Source organism: Amphibalanus amphitrite, unplaced genomic scaffold (assembly GCF_019059575.1).
Source record: "Amphibalanus amphitrite isolate SeventyFive unplaced genomic scaffold, NRLGWU_Aamphi_draft 000139F_arrow, whole genome shotgun sequence".
Taxonomy (NCBI): Eukaryota; Metazoa; Arthropoda; class Thecostraca; order Balanomorpha; family Balanidae; genus Amphibalanus; species Amphibalanus amphitrite.
In genome coordinates, this window is record NW_024881634.1 from 711,132 (window position 1) to 727,836 (window position 16,705).

The window sequence follows — 16,705 nt, forward strand, 5'->3', positions numbered from 1 at the left end:
CAAATGTCCACCACCACTCTGACCTCCGTTCCCGAACAGTAATTATCAAACGCGGTAACATCATGGATTGAGCCCGACTGGGCTGAACGCGTGTCGTGTCGCCTAACGGGCGCGAGGGGACGTGAATTTATCGATGCGGATTTCCGTTAAGTGCAGGAGTTATTTCAGTTCCGGTGTGTGTGTCGTTTCCGGTCCAGCCACTGTCGCCAACGCTGTGGCAGATTGATGGGCTATTTCCATTAGTTAGGAGAGTGTTTCCATTAGAGAAAGATGATAGGATTTGTGGGTGGGAATAGTCAATAGCTCATAAGCCGGTTTGTTAGTGATTTGTGCGTTACGATCCATGGCTGTATTCGACTAATTTTGTTTACCGTTTCAATGTAAGTATTGCTTGCTGGCATTGCATCGACTCGAGAGTTCTATCCACCAAACATAATCCAGTTTGCTGTTCAGTGTTATTCAGTGGTATGCCAAAGACTTCGCTGTTGCTCTTTTCGTGCTGGCTAAGGATTAGGTTCGCAACGATAGTTCAGACGAATTGTGAATCACGAATGCTTTGGCAGTTCGGCGTTTCGAAGAATGGGAACATGTTTTCGCTGTCTAGCACGTAGTTCACACAACTTTGTGAGAACTCGTTGGAATTCGTTATGACCTAGCCGGAAAATACATGAACAGCGCTGCGCAATAGAACTAACTGTTGGAACTATCTAAAGCAGAACCAGGCTGTTGTGTTGGGCCGTGAACTGACTGGAATATCGCAGTCGTGACGGGTCCTCGGTGTATTATCCCTCGCCCATGTAGGGGGGGGGGGGTTGGTGCAACCCCCCCCCCCTGAGGGTTTTCTTAGCTACACGCCGAACCGTTTCAGATAGCCTGCTCAAATTTTCAGTACCCTTTGGGGCATCCTTTGCGCAACTTTTGGTAAAAATTTTTGTCAAGGTCATGTCAGGTCACGGAGTTATGACGTCATAAAGGGAACAACCTCCGGCCAGATTTACTCTAAATTGGAGATTGCTTCACATTGGTATAAATGCCGACTGACCTGACACACTGATGGATTGTTTTAGAATCACAACTGGCTGATTTGACATTGGCACAATGTCCGTTGACATTTTGAAGGTTACTAAAGGTCAAGGTAAGGTCAGTGACCTCGGTTGACCTGTAATGACTTCTTGCACTTGTATGCCTTTTCGGGGTATTTTGATGCCCTGAATTCGAATTTGCTATCCATTTCAGGCATCGTCGGTTGTTTCTTGTAGTTCATTTTGGGTCAGGGTCAGGTCAGTGACGTCACACGCCTGACGTGACCCAATGCACAAATGACCTGGCAGACTTCCGATGCTCCCAACGCATCATTTTTAGAGTTATGACATCGAAATATACCTACACCAAACGATAGAGAATTGATCAAGGATCACGATAGTGAAGGTTTCAAGTCGATATCTCTTACCGTTTTGCCGCAATCGGCGGGGAAATCTGAAAAAGTTATATTTTTCCGAAAATTTGACCTTTGACCGGTCATAAGTAGGTCAAATGTTGACCTAGGACCAAAAAATATACCACCAATCGCGAGATCTCGTTGAGAGCAATCCGTTGGTCTTTTCCGCCAAGCTCTACGACGCTCCGTTTCAAACGCCAGGGGGGGGGGGGTCGCACCAACCCCCCCCCCCCCCCCCTGCATGGGCGAAGGTGGCAAAACACCGTTTACGGGCGAGGGTTATTTCTCGCCGTTTTGAAAGGCGGCCTGGAGCCGGAAACAGCGGTCCCACCGTCCCGTCGTCCCGTCGTCCCACAGTCCCTCGTAGACCCGTTGTCCCCGACCGTGTCCCACCGAAAACTGGTTTGCTCCGGACTGTCCGACAGCCGCGCCGGTCGCCCGGAACACTTCCCAGGGCTGTGGGAGGGAGGGTCGGGCCGCCGACTATCCCCGCGGCTTTTAACGGGGCGGCTATGGTCCGCCCATTTACCGAAATCGCCGAACGCTGAGCGGGCTGAACGGCTAGAAACTCGGCCGAGTTGGCAGATAAACGCTGTGAGCCAGCACTGCCGTCATGCTGCCAAACTCTGTGATCGTCGGTTTAGTGTCAGAGTAAATGAAGTTGAAGTTATATTGGGTCGCTTGTCATTACACTTGACCGTGATTGTTGACCGTTGCGAATGACACTTATGAGACTTTCCATCACCGAACTATCGCCTAAGTAATAAAGCAGCCGACGCTCTATTCGAGTTGACACCATCCGTACACAATGACCGATAGAGCTCCGAAATGTCAGAGCGTGATTCCTGAAGCCAAGTGACATCAATCAATATACACGCCTGCAATATCAATCAATATAAATAAATATCAGTCAATCAATATAAAAAATGCTCATCTCTTTGCCAATATCACCGCGCCAGTTTGTCTGAATGAGCGCTTTGTCATTCGTTCCACTGACCCGTGTTTTGGTCCACCAGTGGAGGCCCTGGCCATCATCTGCGCTGCCAACATCGTGACCGTCATCACCACCATCTCCATGTCTGCCGTGGCCACTAACGGACAGATTAAAGGAGGTGAGCGGCGACGGGGGTCTGCTGGGTAGCGTAAGGGTGTGCAGGAGAGAGTCCCAGTTCAGCCAACTGCAGATGACGGCACGATGGACTTCACGGGGAGAACGCTGGAAGGCTGTTACTGTCCAGTGTTCAGTATTCATTGCAATGAGATAAATCGCAGATTTTCTGCTCTATTGGCTTTGCAGATACGGACTATGTTTTTAATTTGAATAAGGCACTTAATGAATTTTTCAATCAATGGCACGTCATATGCCGCGCTCCCTCGTCTATAACGACTCGTATCCCTCCGCAGGCGGTATCTACTACATGATCTCCCGCTCTCTGGGCCCCGAGTTCGGCGCCTCGATCGGCCTGCTGTTCACCGTCTCCAACTCGGTGGCCGTGGCCATGTACGTCGTCGGCTTCTGCTCCTCGTTCAGCGACATGCTGCGGGTGAGTCGATGGAAGGTCGGCACCGTCTCCACCCTTTGATAGGCCGGGACGCCGGGCGCCCGTGCCTACCCGAGCCTCGCGACTGGCCTATAGCGATCAGAAGCCGGCGAGATTGGCGGGCTCGTGTTTGCGCCTTCCGCCGCCGCTCATATTTCGTGAGGAGTCGTGTTCGATCCAGCGCGGGCCGTCGGACCCGCTGACAGCGGGGCCCAGACACGAACGGAGCGGACACTGGACACGGCTGGCTGGCGGCGGGCACGCCCCTCGCCGGGCGGACGGGCGGCGGTCCGGTCACAGGGGTCGATGTGGGTTGGTGGGGGCTGGTGACCCGACTCCACACCGCACTGGACTGCAACAGACATTCCCTGCTCCCTCTGCTACTAACTTACCGTCTCTCGTCTTACTCCCTCCTTCATCCACCACTCTTCCCCCTCCCTCTCTTTCTCTCTCTCTCTCTCTCTCTCTCTCTCTCTCTCTCTCTCTCTCTCTCTCTCTCTCTCTCTCTCTTTCTCTCTTCTCTCTTCTCTCTCTTCTCTCTTCTCTCTTCTCTCTTCTCTCTTCTCTCTTCTCTCTTCTCTCTTCTCTCTTCTCTCTTCTCTCTTCTCTCTTCTCTCTTCTCTCTCTCTCTCTCTCTCTCTCTCTCTCTCTCTCTCTCTCTCTCTTCTCTCTCTCTCCCGTCCTTCGCAACTGTAACCTGCAGCTATCCTCTGAGTGGCGGGCGCAGGGTCCCACAAATCCGCGGCGGGACGCCGGTGGCTGTTCTGTTACCGTGTTGCCCAACATCGCATCGTAAATGTTCGGGGTGCGGTGCAGCGTTGTTTGCGCTATCGGAGACTGCCTACAGCCATTACCTGCCGGCCTTCGTGGTCGACACCGCATTGCAGAGGGTAGTCCGAGAACCCACTGCGGGTGGAGCTCCCGGAATGCTATACTGGTTCAACGGCTGAGTTATAAATAAGCATAGTTAAATAATAATGTTAAAAGCAGCTCTTGAAGGCTAGCGTGCTAATGGTTACCCGATTGTCATTGATGCATTGATTCAGCTGCCTCGTGTTTATTATTAGCTCGTCGTGACTACTTGTTTCTGTTCGTTACACAATGCCTCCCTTCTCGTACTCCTGACCCCCCTCGTGACGGCACATTCTTTGCGTTTCCCTCTGGCAGGAGTACGCCGGCGAGGACGCCATGATCGTCGACGGCGGTGTCAACGACGCTCGTATCATCGGCTCCGTGGCCATGGTTCTGATCCTGGCTCTGGCCATTGTCGGCATGGACTGGGTGACCAGGGTGAGTGGGGGGGGGGGAGTCACGGGGGGAGGTCAGACACCAAATGGACTCTGCGGGTCGGGCCAGCCGCCGCCATGGGAGCCATCGGACCACCCAGCGGGCGGCAGCGGTTCGGTGCTGCCCCGAGCGCGGGGTCGATACAGCAGGCAGGCGGGGACACAGGTGCAGCAGGCAGTCAGTGCGGCCGGCGGCACCCCAGGGCCCAGCTGTTCGTATAACCGCACACGGGACCACGCGTCCGGGGTGACACGCATAGCTGACACGCTGGGGTGATCAGGGGAGGTGCGTTGGGGACGGGGTGCAGCCCGTCCCTAGATTGATTGATCTGTTCTGAATCACGGATTGGAAGCTGCTAAACTTCAGAGTTCAGACCGCAATGCCCGTTCTGAGATGGCTCTAAATGATTCCCGAGTATTTTAACTGATCGTAATTGGCTTATTTGTAGTTTCCACGTGAAATCATCGTAATATTTTAAGTATCCCTGTGTAGCTGTAAGTCGTGTGATCTTTCATCTTTCTCATACGGTTTGCATTAATTCAAACGGAATAAGGTCGTCTGATCAGTTTTAGAGCAAATGGCATACAGTGCAAGCTAATAGATAAACAAGTTATCAAGTAATGCCATGCTTGGTAAATAACTGTAATTGCACCTGGATTCCAGCTTCTCAGACCATTCGGTTGACGCGCTGGGCTGGCCGCTCTCCCTCCCGTTTCCCGGTCCTGATTCGCTGAACCTGTCCGGCTCACCTCGGCGGGTTATCATCGCCCCTCCCCCTCCCCTGGAATCCTGCCCCGGAATCCTGCGGCGGACTCCTCCCCCGGAATCCTGCCAAGGTCTGGTGGCCGCCGCCGGCGCTGGCCGCGCCCTGTCCGCCGGCAGCGGCGGCTCCTACAGACACCTCTGGCCATCGGTCCATGGGGAGGCAAAAACCGCCCGAAAAACGGCCGGCCGGTCAGCGCCGAGTGACTGCTGACTGATGGCCGCCACCTCAGCGGCGGAGGCGGCAGGGTCCGAGCTAACCTGGCTCCTGGGCCCTGGACCCTGTTTCAAGGCACGCTGCCAGCCGCTGCCAGCGCATTTCGCGAGCTGACGTCACACTTGTGGTAGTGTTGGAGCAATGGGTTTGTTGATGTCTCCATGGAAACCCAAATTGCCACGTGTGCTGGCAGCGGCTGGCAGCGTGCCGTTGAAACACCGGCCTGTTCCACCGCACGCCGTTACCTTACGCTACAAGACATTGGCGTGCGGTGAAACAGGGCCTAGGTTGGCTCTTTCGTCGGTCTCCCGGTCTCCGTCAGATGCACCCAGCCTCCTCCACCACCGCATTCCGCCGGCTTTGACTCATCCGCAGTCACCTGCTCTTCGTGATTCCCCACATTTCCGACAGACCTGTCCGGTCCAGTCACCGGGCGGAAACGTCATCCTTCTCAGATTCCGGCCCGGTCGTTCACTGGAAACTAGTGAGACACAGCCGACTAAGGGTTAACGCTGATTAGAAGTACACGGTATTCGTGACCGCATTTCTGCCTGGTGAAGAGGTCGCTGATATTCCTGTTTGGTTAGAAGTTGCAACGAGGAATACAGTCAGAATTAGTGGAATTACGTGCCCACTAGTCGGTGTTATTCACAGCGCCTGCTGCGTACGGCCGGTGACCGTCGTGCGTCCTATCACTGCGTCATTAGGCGTTTCCTGCGCGTGTGGTGAGGTCGCGCCGGGTCAGCAGGGGGGGGGGGGGGGCACGTGCGCTCACCTATCTGTGGCCGTGCTATCGGGCGCAGCGGGCGCTTCCCATCGGCGGCGGCGGCGGCGGCGGCCTCTGCGTGCGGCGGCGAGTCAACAGAGGCTCGGCGGCGGCGCGTCCGGTGACCGGGCGGTGACCACAGGCGACCGACGCCGCTATCGGCGCCTCCTGCCGCGCCGGCCGTCCGTCCGCCCGTCTCCCACGGTCGCGCGCCGCGACCCCTCCCGAAAACGACCGGTGGCACCCGGCGTGTGCCGGCTCCGCTCAGCAGACTGATAGCGGCGCCCAGCCTCTGATCCGGATTATGTAATCACCGGGATAATATGGGGAAAAAACTGTCACCGGTGGTTATATAAGAACGGGGCGGCACAACCACTTTGATGTCAGTGAAGAAGCGCGGATCTTAGAGCACCCTTCTCTATCTCGCAGCTACAGACCACCGCCGGTCAATGAGTACACACAGCACCACACATGATAAAACTGAATGACTTTAGATCACATTATCGATGTCCTCGTAAGAAATAGTGCATTGGTGAACACTGAACGCATTAACCAGTTACAAGCACTTGAAAGTTACAGGTCACTTTCCGCCTTCCGGACAGTCGATGATTTAGAAACTCCGAAGCCCTAAGAGCCGGGTCCCTAAAGAAGCCCTAAAGAGATGGCATATCGCGGGAAATACATCTTTACAGTCATAGATATCTTGCATTTTTGAAGCGAAGTGAATGGGAAGGGAACAGAGGTCCAACGAAATTGCTATTTTGACGATAGCTATTTCGTCACTAGCTGTCTTGAGGCACTAGCTCTTTATGCTTCACTAGCTACTTTGACGCTAGCTGTTTTGTCACTAGCTGTTTCTAAGCACTAGCTATTTTGCTTCACTAGCTATTTTGACGCTAGCTGTTTTGTCACTAGCTGTTTTGAGGCACTAGCTGTTTTGTACTAGTTCAAAAGTCACTAGCTCAAATGTCACTAGCTATTCTGACGCGCACCCTAAGAGCCAATAGGACCGCACAATTCCAAAGACGCAGCCTGATTCCTTCTAACAAACTGGTAATATTGTGTTTCTCATTGGCGAAAAAACATAATTGCTACGTTACCGCTTATCTGGTTTTCTCTGTTTCTGTTAGAATTAAAATTAAACTCAAATCTTTGTGTGTTAATCGTTTTGTGAAAGAGCCTCATCGTAAATTGTATCCTTATTCGTTTTGTCCACGTTTCTTGAGATCGGGAAGAAATTTTACTCTCGAACATTTTAACATGATTTTCGCCGCCCCTCTCCAGTCAATGCTTCTTGCGACAGTCGTTTCTATTCAGGCGCGTTTAGCCGTTACTCATGTCACCGATCTAAAAATATTTTTTGCTGGATAATGGATATGACAGGTCTCTTATGACGAGGAGAGTTAAGTTGCTTTTCCAATGCAGCCGTTTACAGTTTGAATGAGTATCATGAAGGCATCGAGCGGTGTACTATCGCGCGATTGATGGAGCAACTCGCTTATGCTCTCAGCACCACACCTTTGGGCGAAATGACGCGCCGCCAGTTTCGGCCCAAGAGAGCCCCGTGAATCGCGGTGTGTGCTGGCGCCGTCCTGCCCCTGCAGCGTCGGTGTTGGGGTCGGCGCGCCCCACCCCGCCTCCCCCGGCCACTATCGGCCGGTCCCGTGACCGGTCGTCGGTGTAAAGTCCCCTCACCGAGGCACCGGGCGGTGGCGTGATAGGTGTGAACCGGCGCGCGGCGGCGACCCTGCCTGTTGAGACACGGCTCTCGAGGTGGTCAGCCGCGGAGGGGTGGGCCCGGTCAGCACGAGTGCCGTCCACCTCTCAGTTAGCAGATAGGGCTGACGCGTGCACCGGTGTCCCGTGTCCTCCCCCGCTGTGGACACAGCTGAGATACGACACTTCTCCAGATGAAGGGCCTCTCATTGCTATCTGCCTGCAATCTCTACACGCAGCCGCTGTTCAAATTTGATCACCTATCGAGCACCGGCGTTGTTTTCGTAAGTGCTGCCGTGATTCGTTTTGCTAAGTTTGATTGGAACGCACACAGCACGAGATCGCATGTTGGCAGACCAAACCGGCCGCGGGTGGATGGTGTGGGTTTCGTCACGGCAGTTTGTCTGGCTGGCTCTTTTCCTCTCTTGTGTCAGGTCAAGTGCCTCTCTGCACTTTATCAAGCGGCTCACTGTCAGGGTGGTGCGCCGCAGGCACCCAGACCCGCTGACCTTAACCGAGTGTAAAAAGGAGACGGACAACACGCCGCGCATACATTCACGAGACGAACGGGCTGGCGCGTGACATAGGAGGCGATATTCTGAGACTAAGTCAGAGTTGATGGACAATGAAGTCAATGAAGTGATGCCTTTGTGTCATTAATTTTAGAACCAGTGCCATTGAGGCTTGTACATACTTTAGACTTCTTCTGACTGACAGGGCAATTTCGGGTTAACGGCGTAAACTTGAGCGTAGCGTTGAGCAGACAACTCCAGTTCCATTGAAAGTCGACAAGTGCCACTGAGCACTGACCACGTCTTTCGCAAACAAACAATGAACTCCGAATCGACTCTATCCTCCCACTGTGCTCCCACTGACCTTATCGCATTTGATGAGTCTCTCGACGTAGTCATCTGGGTGGGCTGCATCGCCCTACAAGAATTGTTCTGGCAGCAACTCATTCCGTTCAGTAGGGGCTGAACGGGGGCTGGCCTATGAGGCAGTGACTATTCGTGTGTCGTAAACGCAACGTGTACCCAATGCAGTCTGCACGGACGCGCTTCTCGCGGACGCACTAGTCCATGCCTCCCTGAGGTCTAGCTGTTGCTCTGTGTTGCTCTTTTACATTGTGTCTGTCCGTGTCGCCCTTAGGTCTAGCTGCTGTTCTGTGTGCCGCTGTTACACAATGTCTGTCCGTGCCTCCCTGAGGTCTAGCTGTTGTTCTATGCGCCGCTGTTACACGATGTCTGTCCGTGCCGCCCTCAGGTCCAGCTGCTGCTGCTCTTCCTGCTGATCGCCTCCCAGGTGGATTTTGTCGTCGGCTGCTTCATGGGACCGCAGGACGACACAGAGAAAGCTCAGGGCTTCGAGGGCCTCAGCTGTGAGTCGGGGCTGGCGGGGACGCGGTAGCGATTGGAGGGACTGTGGTCCGCTGAGGTGTTCTCGCATCCCCAATCTGTCACCACTGTCCCCACACCCACACCGAGTAGTAAAGAAATCTTGCCCACACCTGTATATGTGTGTTGGCCGCCGGCACGGTGGACCGGCAGAAATGGTCAGAAAATTGGACACCTTGCACTTCTTAGTCCCTACACATAATTTTTGGTGGAAGAGGGTAAAATGGTGGTACGGCTTTCTTCCTGACCTGACTGCAGCGTCAAGGGATAAAGGTACATCATGTGAGACATTTAGAATCGGTCACTCACCAAGATTAGATAACGTGGCCCAACGCATGAGAGATGCTCTAGTAACGTTCAAAATGTAAGCGATTAGCGATATTGTATGCAGTTTACAATAGCATTGCAGTGGTCGTACGTGAGTGCATAGCCAACCCGACTCTAGTCCCTCTCTCACACTTTGTGACGGCTGGCTGACACCTCCTTATCTCTCCCGCTCGTGTGTGCGTGCTCAGTCGACCTGCTGAAAGAGAACGCCTGGAACGACTATCGGCCGTTCGAGGGCATCGACTACAACTTCTTCAGCGTGTTCGGCGTCTTCTTCCCGGCTGTGACTGGCATCGTGGCTGGCGCTAACCTCTCCGGAGACCTGAAGGTGGGTGGGGTGACGGCCGGGGCGCTGGGGGTCCTCTGCTGGGCGGCAGGTGAGTTTCCTCTCGCGACAGCTCAAAGGAACTGGAGCAGCTCCGAAATAGTGTACGTACACGCTAGAGACGTGACTGAGTTGAACTTGCCCCGCATAGCCCCAAGCTTTAGGGGTGTAGGATTCTAAGCCACCCTGTTTCGTATAATTATGCATGTTGTGTCTCCCTGATTGTCAGCTAGCAAGGTTCCCCTTGTGCCTCTGTCTTCAATTTTTTACCTCGGTTCTGTGGTAATAATCGTGTGCAAAATGTCCAAGCTTTAGCTAATGCTTAGTTTTAGCGAAGCTAGATTTGCCTAGTGTTTTGTGTCCCAACAATAAGTAGCATATAACCCACCTACCCCGGCTCCCCTGGCCGCTTACGGCGCGCTGCGTCGGCCCTCCGCGCGCCCCGTTGACAGTACCCATGTCTCCTACAGGACCCGGCGGAGGCCATCCCCAAAGGAACGCTGCTGGCCATCTTCACCACCTTCTGCACCTACATCGTCTACCCGATCATGATCGCGGCGGCGGCGCAGCGCTACGCCTCCGGTGGGTGCCCTGTAGACGGCCTCTGACCTGTGTCCCTGTGGTTGGCAGGATCCGGCCGAGGCCATACCCAAGGGCACGCTTCTGGCCGTCTTCACTACTTTCTGCTCGTACGTCATCTACCCCATATTGATCGCTGCTACGGCGCACCGCTACGCCTCTGGTGGGTGATGGGTGCCGATGGGGGCGAGACGCCCCGCTGAGCACCGCAGTCGTGATGGGAGAGAGAGAACACACACATCTTGCAAGACGATGGCTCCTCTTTGAATTCGCTAGATGTATTGATTTGTGACTTTCCACTACTACCTCTCGATTTTCGATACTGGAGCTGAAACATAGTCTTAACGATTTCTCGTTGATTTCCGTTGAAGAGAAGCCGTGCTGTTCCAGTTAACGTTTCAAACAAATACCTGGGCGTGGGTTAGGTTGCTGTTTTTCTTCATTGAATCTGTTGGTCTATCTCGCTTCATTTTAGTGGCAACGTAAGCGGGACACACTCGATTTTGAGCTCTGAAGATTGACCTGTGGGCTTCGAAAGAGGGAACACTATAGTTAAAGTCTGGCTGAGTTGCGAGTTCTTCGTTTTATTGTTCCTTTTTTTCCCTTGGCAGTGTAATTTCATGTAAGGTTGATTTTTGTCTCCTGTTTTGTGAAGAAGACACCGGGGCTAGTGGGCGTAGAATGGGGAAAGTGTTGCAGTATTTATATATTTGGCTTTCATGGTTACCATTGTTCGCGTTTGTCTTATGAAAATGATAATATTAGCGCTATCATACTATTTTGCCTTCACGTATAGGGTAAGAACCGAAAAAAAAAACGAACAATGAACCGAAGGACTCCGCCGCTCAGCCGCCACCGTTGTCATTGTTTGTCAGATGTAGACTGCCCTCCCCGCCCCGCCCCATCGTCTGTAGGTTCATTGTCGCATTGAATCTGAGCTCGAGTAAAACTTAGTTTCTTGCTTGTCCGCTTGCAACTTCTGCTGAGTTCTTGCAGTTTGCTTGCAGTTGCTGGCTAGCTCGCCTTGCGATTTGTTTCTGGTCGCTGCGTCTTTCCGTCTTTTTCAATGTCGCACCGTTTGTCTTCCATTTTTGCCTAGTCTAGCCAAGCAACTTCGGAGTAACGTTGTTTTGGTAATAACATTAGAGCATGCAAGTAATGTAACGTAGAAGATCTTCGAGTAGGGATTCGTTTAGTTTTCCCCGAAGACACACTTCTTTTTCCTAGCTAGGTACGGAATAGAACCAGCAGCGATGCTAAACACGGGTCATCGGCAGACAGTCCCACAATCCGCTTTGGAGCCGGGTTTTAGCTTTGACTACTCAGTACTCATATTGAAGCTCTTTGAATGAGCTCGATATTCGTTGTCGTTCGTCATGCTGCAACAAACTGTGGATTGTGGAACCATCTTGCAGCTGTCCAGGTAGCGGCTATATACCATAGCGCTCTGGTGTAGAAACCAGAGTGGCGTGGCAAGCAACAGACCTTGAGAGTAAAGCTGACCCACACGAAGGTGCTGGATAAATAGTCGATACAAGATTTATGTTCTCTGTCCCGCGGACCAAATTTCTCAAAGGTCTGACTCGCTCTCACGCTGGTTGAGAAACACTGAAGTGAAGGAGAAACATGATGAAGCCACCAGAGCAGCTCTATATGCTGTATGCCTGAAGACAATGCGAAAACATGATGAAACCAGACTCGTCCAGACTCGTAAAGAGGGAATGAATGGAGAGGTCGCAGTCTCAGCATTGGAAGCGGCGCATTTCATAGCCACCGCTGGCAGGGAGGAACGATATCAAACATTTTCATCTACGAGGATGCAGTAGCTCCGGAAGAATGTGCTGAGATATCGTCGAGTAAGTTTGCTCCACAAGAACTCGGCGATGAAGCCTTCCATCCTGTCCCCTGTGGGGCTGTTAAAGTTCCCCGGCGCGGTGGGGTGTGAACTGGGAGGGTGCCCTCGTCTGCAGGTTGAGCCAGCCCCTGTTTGGATATGAAGCTAACCTTTGACTCTTTGGATGTGAACCTGTCTGTATTTGTATGCGAGTCTGTCCCTGTCAACTTTTCCGCTGTGATATGGAACCTTCCTACTTACCTCTGCTCTTACAAAAAGCTGATTGAGCGATATGAATCTGTAGTGTGCTGTAGAGGGAGAGAGAATGAGGGCCTCAGACGCATTAGTGAATGCCATTCATCAAGTGAACTGGCCTCGTCGCTAACAGATAACCGATTGCAGTAAGGAGTTATGTCACAAGAGAGTGTTCACCATTGTAACAACAGAGACAACGGAGACCATTTGTCCGAATAGACGGCGTGCAATTAATGGTCGGTCGTGTATCATGGAGTAACTGAACGACATCTATTTGCGATATGATAAGTGTCCCTGGTGGGTGATCCTTGGGGGTGATCACAGATGACATAATCCCCGAAGACTTCTGTTGACCACGATCAAGAGAGGGAGACGGCACTGCCGGAAGTCTGGAGGTGTTACAGTGGGCACTGAGGCGCGTTGTTAGAGCCGATCAGCGTGACACCGGAGTGGTGAGATGTTTCGCTCGGCTGGCGTCTTTAGAGGCAAGCACCAAACCACGGGCCGTATTCACGTCGACTTCGTAAGTCGATTTTCTTTCGTAAGTAACCGCAGGTTGTTTCTTCATTAGACAAACACTATTCGTTAGAATTGTGTTTTTTATTGAAAAACAACCAGAGCAGTCCTTCACCGGTATAATTTGGTATTCACTTCGACTTTTCTTAAGTTTTTATCGACGGAGCTCGCGTGATTAAAAAAATCTAAGTAGGTCTTGCGTAAGAAAATGATCGGCGTGAATACGGCCCCAGAGATTAAGTGCGTACCGAAACTCTAACACCTGCGTCCTGCAGGCTACTGGACGACTAAGTCTGCCGTCAATCAAGACACCAACAGCGGCGCGCAACAATAATAATAACCCGACCCACTTGAGTTTTACTTTCTACCGTTCCGAGACCCCGAAGCTGGTACATTTAGCGTTTGTTTTTCGCAGGCGATATCCGAGAGCTGAACGTCACCGACCCGAACGGCGAGATGAGCATGGACGGCAGTAACGACACTCTCTACCCCGTGTACAACTGCACCGGGCGTATCGACGACTGCGACTACGGCACGCAGATCAGCAGTCAGGTGAGCAGTCGGGCGCGCAGAACAGTGGTCAGTTGAGCAGTCGGGCGCGCACATCAGCAGTCAGGCACGCAGATCAGCAGTCAGGTGAGCAGTTAAACGCACTGGTCAGCAGTCAGGTGAGCAGTCGGGCGCGCAGAGCAAATGTCAGGTGGCTGCAGTCGGGCGCGCAGATCAGCAGTCAGGTGAGCAGTCAGACACGCAGATCAGCATTAAAAGTGAGCAGTCGGGCGCGCAGATCAGTGGTCAGTTGAGTAGTTAGTTAGGCACGCATATTGGCGGTCAGGCTAGAGCCACGCTTAATATGCGAGAAAACTAGGAGATATGAGGTGCAACTGGCGATATGTAGCCGCAGGCCGAACGCAGCCGCTCCCCACTGGCGACTGTTTTGTTTTGTGCCATAATCAGTGACGCTTGCTTTATGGAGGCTCGATGCTCATTCCATCATAAGCATGATGCATTAGCGTTTGCTCTGTGGTCTGTGTGGTCTGTGGTCAGTCTCTGTGGCAAGGCAGCGTCTGACACTCCCCCGTCGGTCTTTGGTGTCGAGACGCGTCGCCATGTTCCCTCTGACCCTCCCGGCTCGCCCGCAGGTGATGGGTCTCATCTCTGCCTGGGCGCCTCTGATCTACGCCGGCTGTTTCGCCGCCACCCTGTCATCAGCCATCGCCTCGCTGGTCGGAGCGCCGCGTGTCCTGCAGGTCAGTTCCCGCTCACTGAGGGATCTGTGAGGGGTTATGACAGAGGTCACAGGTCACGGCAGGGTCACTGAGCTCACGTCAGGGCCACAGATCAATAAAGTGTCACTGGGAGTGGGGTCAGGGCGAAGTGTAAACGGGTTACGGCAGGATAACTGGGCTTAACCCGCGCACCGACGGGGGTCTGCGCCAACTTCGCACCGACAGGGGGGCGGATGACCGCCCCCCCCTGAGATCTCGAGAACGAAGCAAGATAGCGACAAGCGGTAAACGGCAAGGGATACGCACGGAAAAGGTCTACAATTTTTACTAAGGTCATTTTCAGGTCAGGTCAAAGATGACGTCACAGGGGTCAAAAAAGTCAAAATGGCGGCGCTAGGTATGGAGAGAGTTTTTCTCGAATAACTTTCGAACTAGTCAATATAGGAACAAACTAAGGGCAGCATCGTGATCCTCTCGTCAATCCGCATCGAATGATATATATGTTGACCTCGAAAGGTCAAGGTCAAAGGTTGACCTCAGGTCACGTGACCTCGAGGTCATCATGTATATCATTCGATGCGCCTTGACGAGCTGAACACAATGAGACCATCCGCGCGGCTGTATCTTGTTCCTGTACGGAATTATTGTCAAAAAACCGTTGGTGACCTTTGATGACGTCACATGACCTTACAGCTGCCCAACAGCAAAACAGACCTCAAGGTAGTGAAGGTTGATCGTATATGAGGTCATGTATGGTTTATGGGGCCATTCCGACCCGTTTTAGTGGTAAAAACAGGGAGTTGATTTTTCCCCCATTGACTTATAATGGGGAGGTCGAGAAATTGACCTGACCTTAGGTCACCGATATCAAAATTCCGAGATATACAAATTGTAGCTACTACTGACCTAATAACATCCTGCGACATTCAAAGGCCTCCGACATCTACTGTAGCTCTGGCACGGTGACAAAGTTGCAAAAAAGTGACTTGAGGTTGGGTCATTCAAAGTGACCTGGTGACCTGACCTGAAAAGTTAGGAGGTTCAAACTTGCACACCATGTGTAAAATTGATGAGAGAATAGTCGTACCAAATTTCGCGGCGCTACGCGCCGCGGTTTTCCCGCTATTCGCGAAAAACCTCAGGGGGGGGGGGGCGGATATCCGCCCCCCCCCGTCGGTGCGCGGGTTAAGGGAGTGTCAACGGGTTAATGGAATGACGGGGTTTGTGAATTGTCTGCGGTATCGCCATATGGTCACGGAAAATCTCTACATATAGTCACGAACTGTCATGGTGAGGGTCGGTTCGTGCGCTGCTGTGTCTGAGGTGTCGGCGCTGAACCTGATGACTCGGCTGCGCAGGCGCTGGCCAAGGACAAGCTGTACCCGTACATCCACTTCTTCGCCAAGGGCTATGGCGCCAACCAGGACCCGTTCCGCGGCTACGTCATCGTCTTCATCGTGGCAGAGTGCTGCGTCCTGATTGGTGAGTCGCTAGTCACTACCTGTGTGTCTCTGCTCATGTACTGCTTGATACGTCAGTTTTGTGTGTCCTGATCTACATATGCGTCAGTATTATACTATGTATGCCTCTGATCGGTGTAACTCTGGCCGGTCGGATCTGAAGTGGCGCGGCGGTGGGGACTCGTCTGATGGCCCGCCCCTCCGCCCCCAGGCCAGCTGAACCCGATCGCTAACCTCAGCTCGGAGGTGTTCCTGGCCGCTTACGCGCTCATCAACCTCTCATGCTTCCACGCCTCGCTACTGAAGAGTCCCGGCTGGCGACCCGTCTTCAAGGTAAGCTAGTCGGCCGACGGCCTTAAACCTGCTCTCTCAGTTCTCCGCGGGCTCTTCATAGTCCTTGTCCCACCTGGCACCTTTGGGGGCGGGAGGGAAAGTAATCTTAGACATGGCTATGGACACCCGAGTTCAAGTATTGGTATAGATGTTGCTTCTAGTAGAAACGCACGTATGCATCTGTGTTGGATATGTAAGCACACTCGTTCTCTGTGGGACCGGCAGATTATCCGGCCTTGAATATGCATGTTCTTGTGTGCTACTCTACGCGGGCTGACTTCGCGACGTTGCACATATTTCAACAGCGATACTATCAGCTGTCCCGCGCATGTGTGTGCCTGAGTGTTCTCCAAGTACCTACCTGCGCCAGTTTGGCCGTCGATGTACCCGCGCTGTGCCCGAGTGTACTCCCTCGACTGCCTCTGTACCCTGCTGCTGCTGTGCGCTACCGGCCGTGTGACCGCCGTCCGGCGTGTGCGTGTGCCGCCGGCAGTACTACAACGCCTGGGTGTCGCTGCTCGGCGCCATCATCTGCATGGTGGTGATGTTCCTCTGCGACGCCATCATCGGCACCGTGGTGCTGGTCATCACGCTGCTGCTCTACCTGTTCGTCTCCTACCGAAAACTGGGTGAGTCGCCGGCCCGGCTCGGACAGCCGCCAGACGAGGCCACCCCGGTCCGGCTCAGCTCGTCCAAGTTCCGGCCCGCCCCGGCCAAGCACTGTCT

At 53.2% G+C, this 16,705-nt stretch overlaps 1 protein-coding gene across 2 annotated transcripts in view; it reads left to right on the forward strand.

The window, feature by feature from the left end:
* Positions 1-16,705, forward strand: part of LOC122382449 (solute carrier family 12 member 3-like) — a 52,625-nt gene that overhangs the window by 19,922 nt on the left and 15,998 nt on the right. For both annotated transcript variants that reach the window (XM_043367761.1, XM_043367762.1), the window contains exons 4-14: positions 2,455-2,550; positions 2,843-2,982; positions 4,147-4,269; positions 8,991-9,105; positions 9,637-9,776; positions 10,244-10,355; positions 13,373-13,509; positions 14,100-14,207; positions 15,545-15,668; positions 15,858-15,979; positions 16,473-16,608. In XM_043367761.1, coding sequence (XP_043223696.1) covers positions 2,455-2,550; positions 2,843-2,982; positions 4,147-4,269; positions 8,991-9,105; positions 9,637-9,776; positions 10,244-10,355; positions 13,373-13,509; positions 14,100-14,207; positions 15,545-15,668; positions 15,858-15,979; positions 16,473-16,608 — 1,353 coding nt within the window. The remainder of the gene's footprint in view (positions 1-2,454; positions 2,551-2,842; positions 2,983-4,146; positions 4,270-8,990; positions 9,106-9,636; positions 9,777-10,243; positions 10,356-13,372; positions 13,510-14,099; positions 14,208-15,544; positions 15,669-15,857; positions 15,980-16,472; positions 16,609-16,705) is intronic.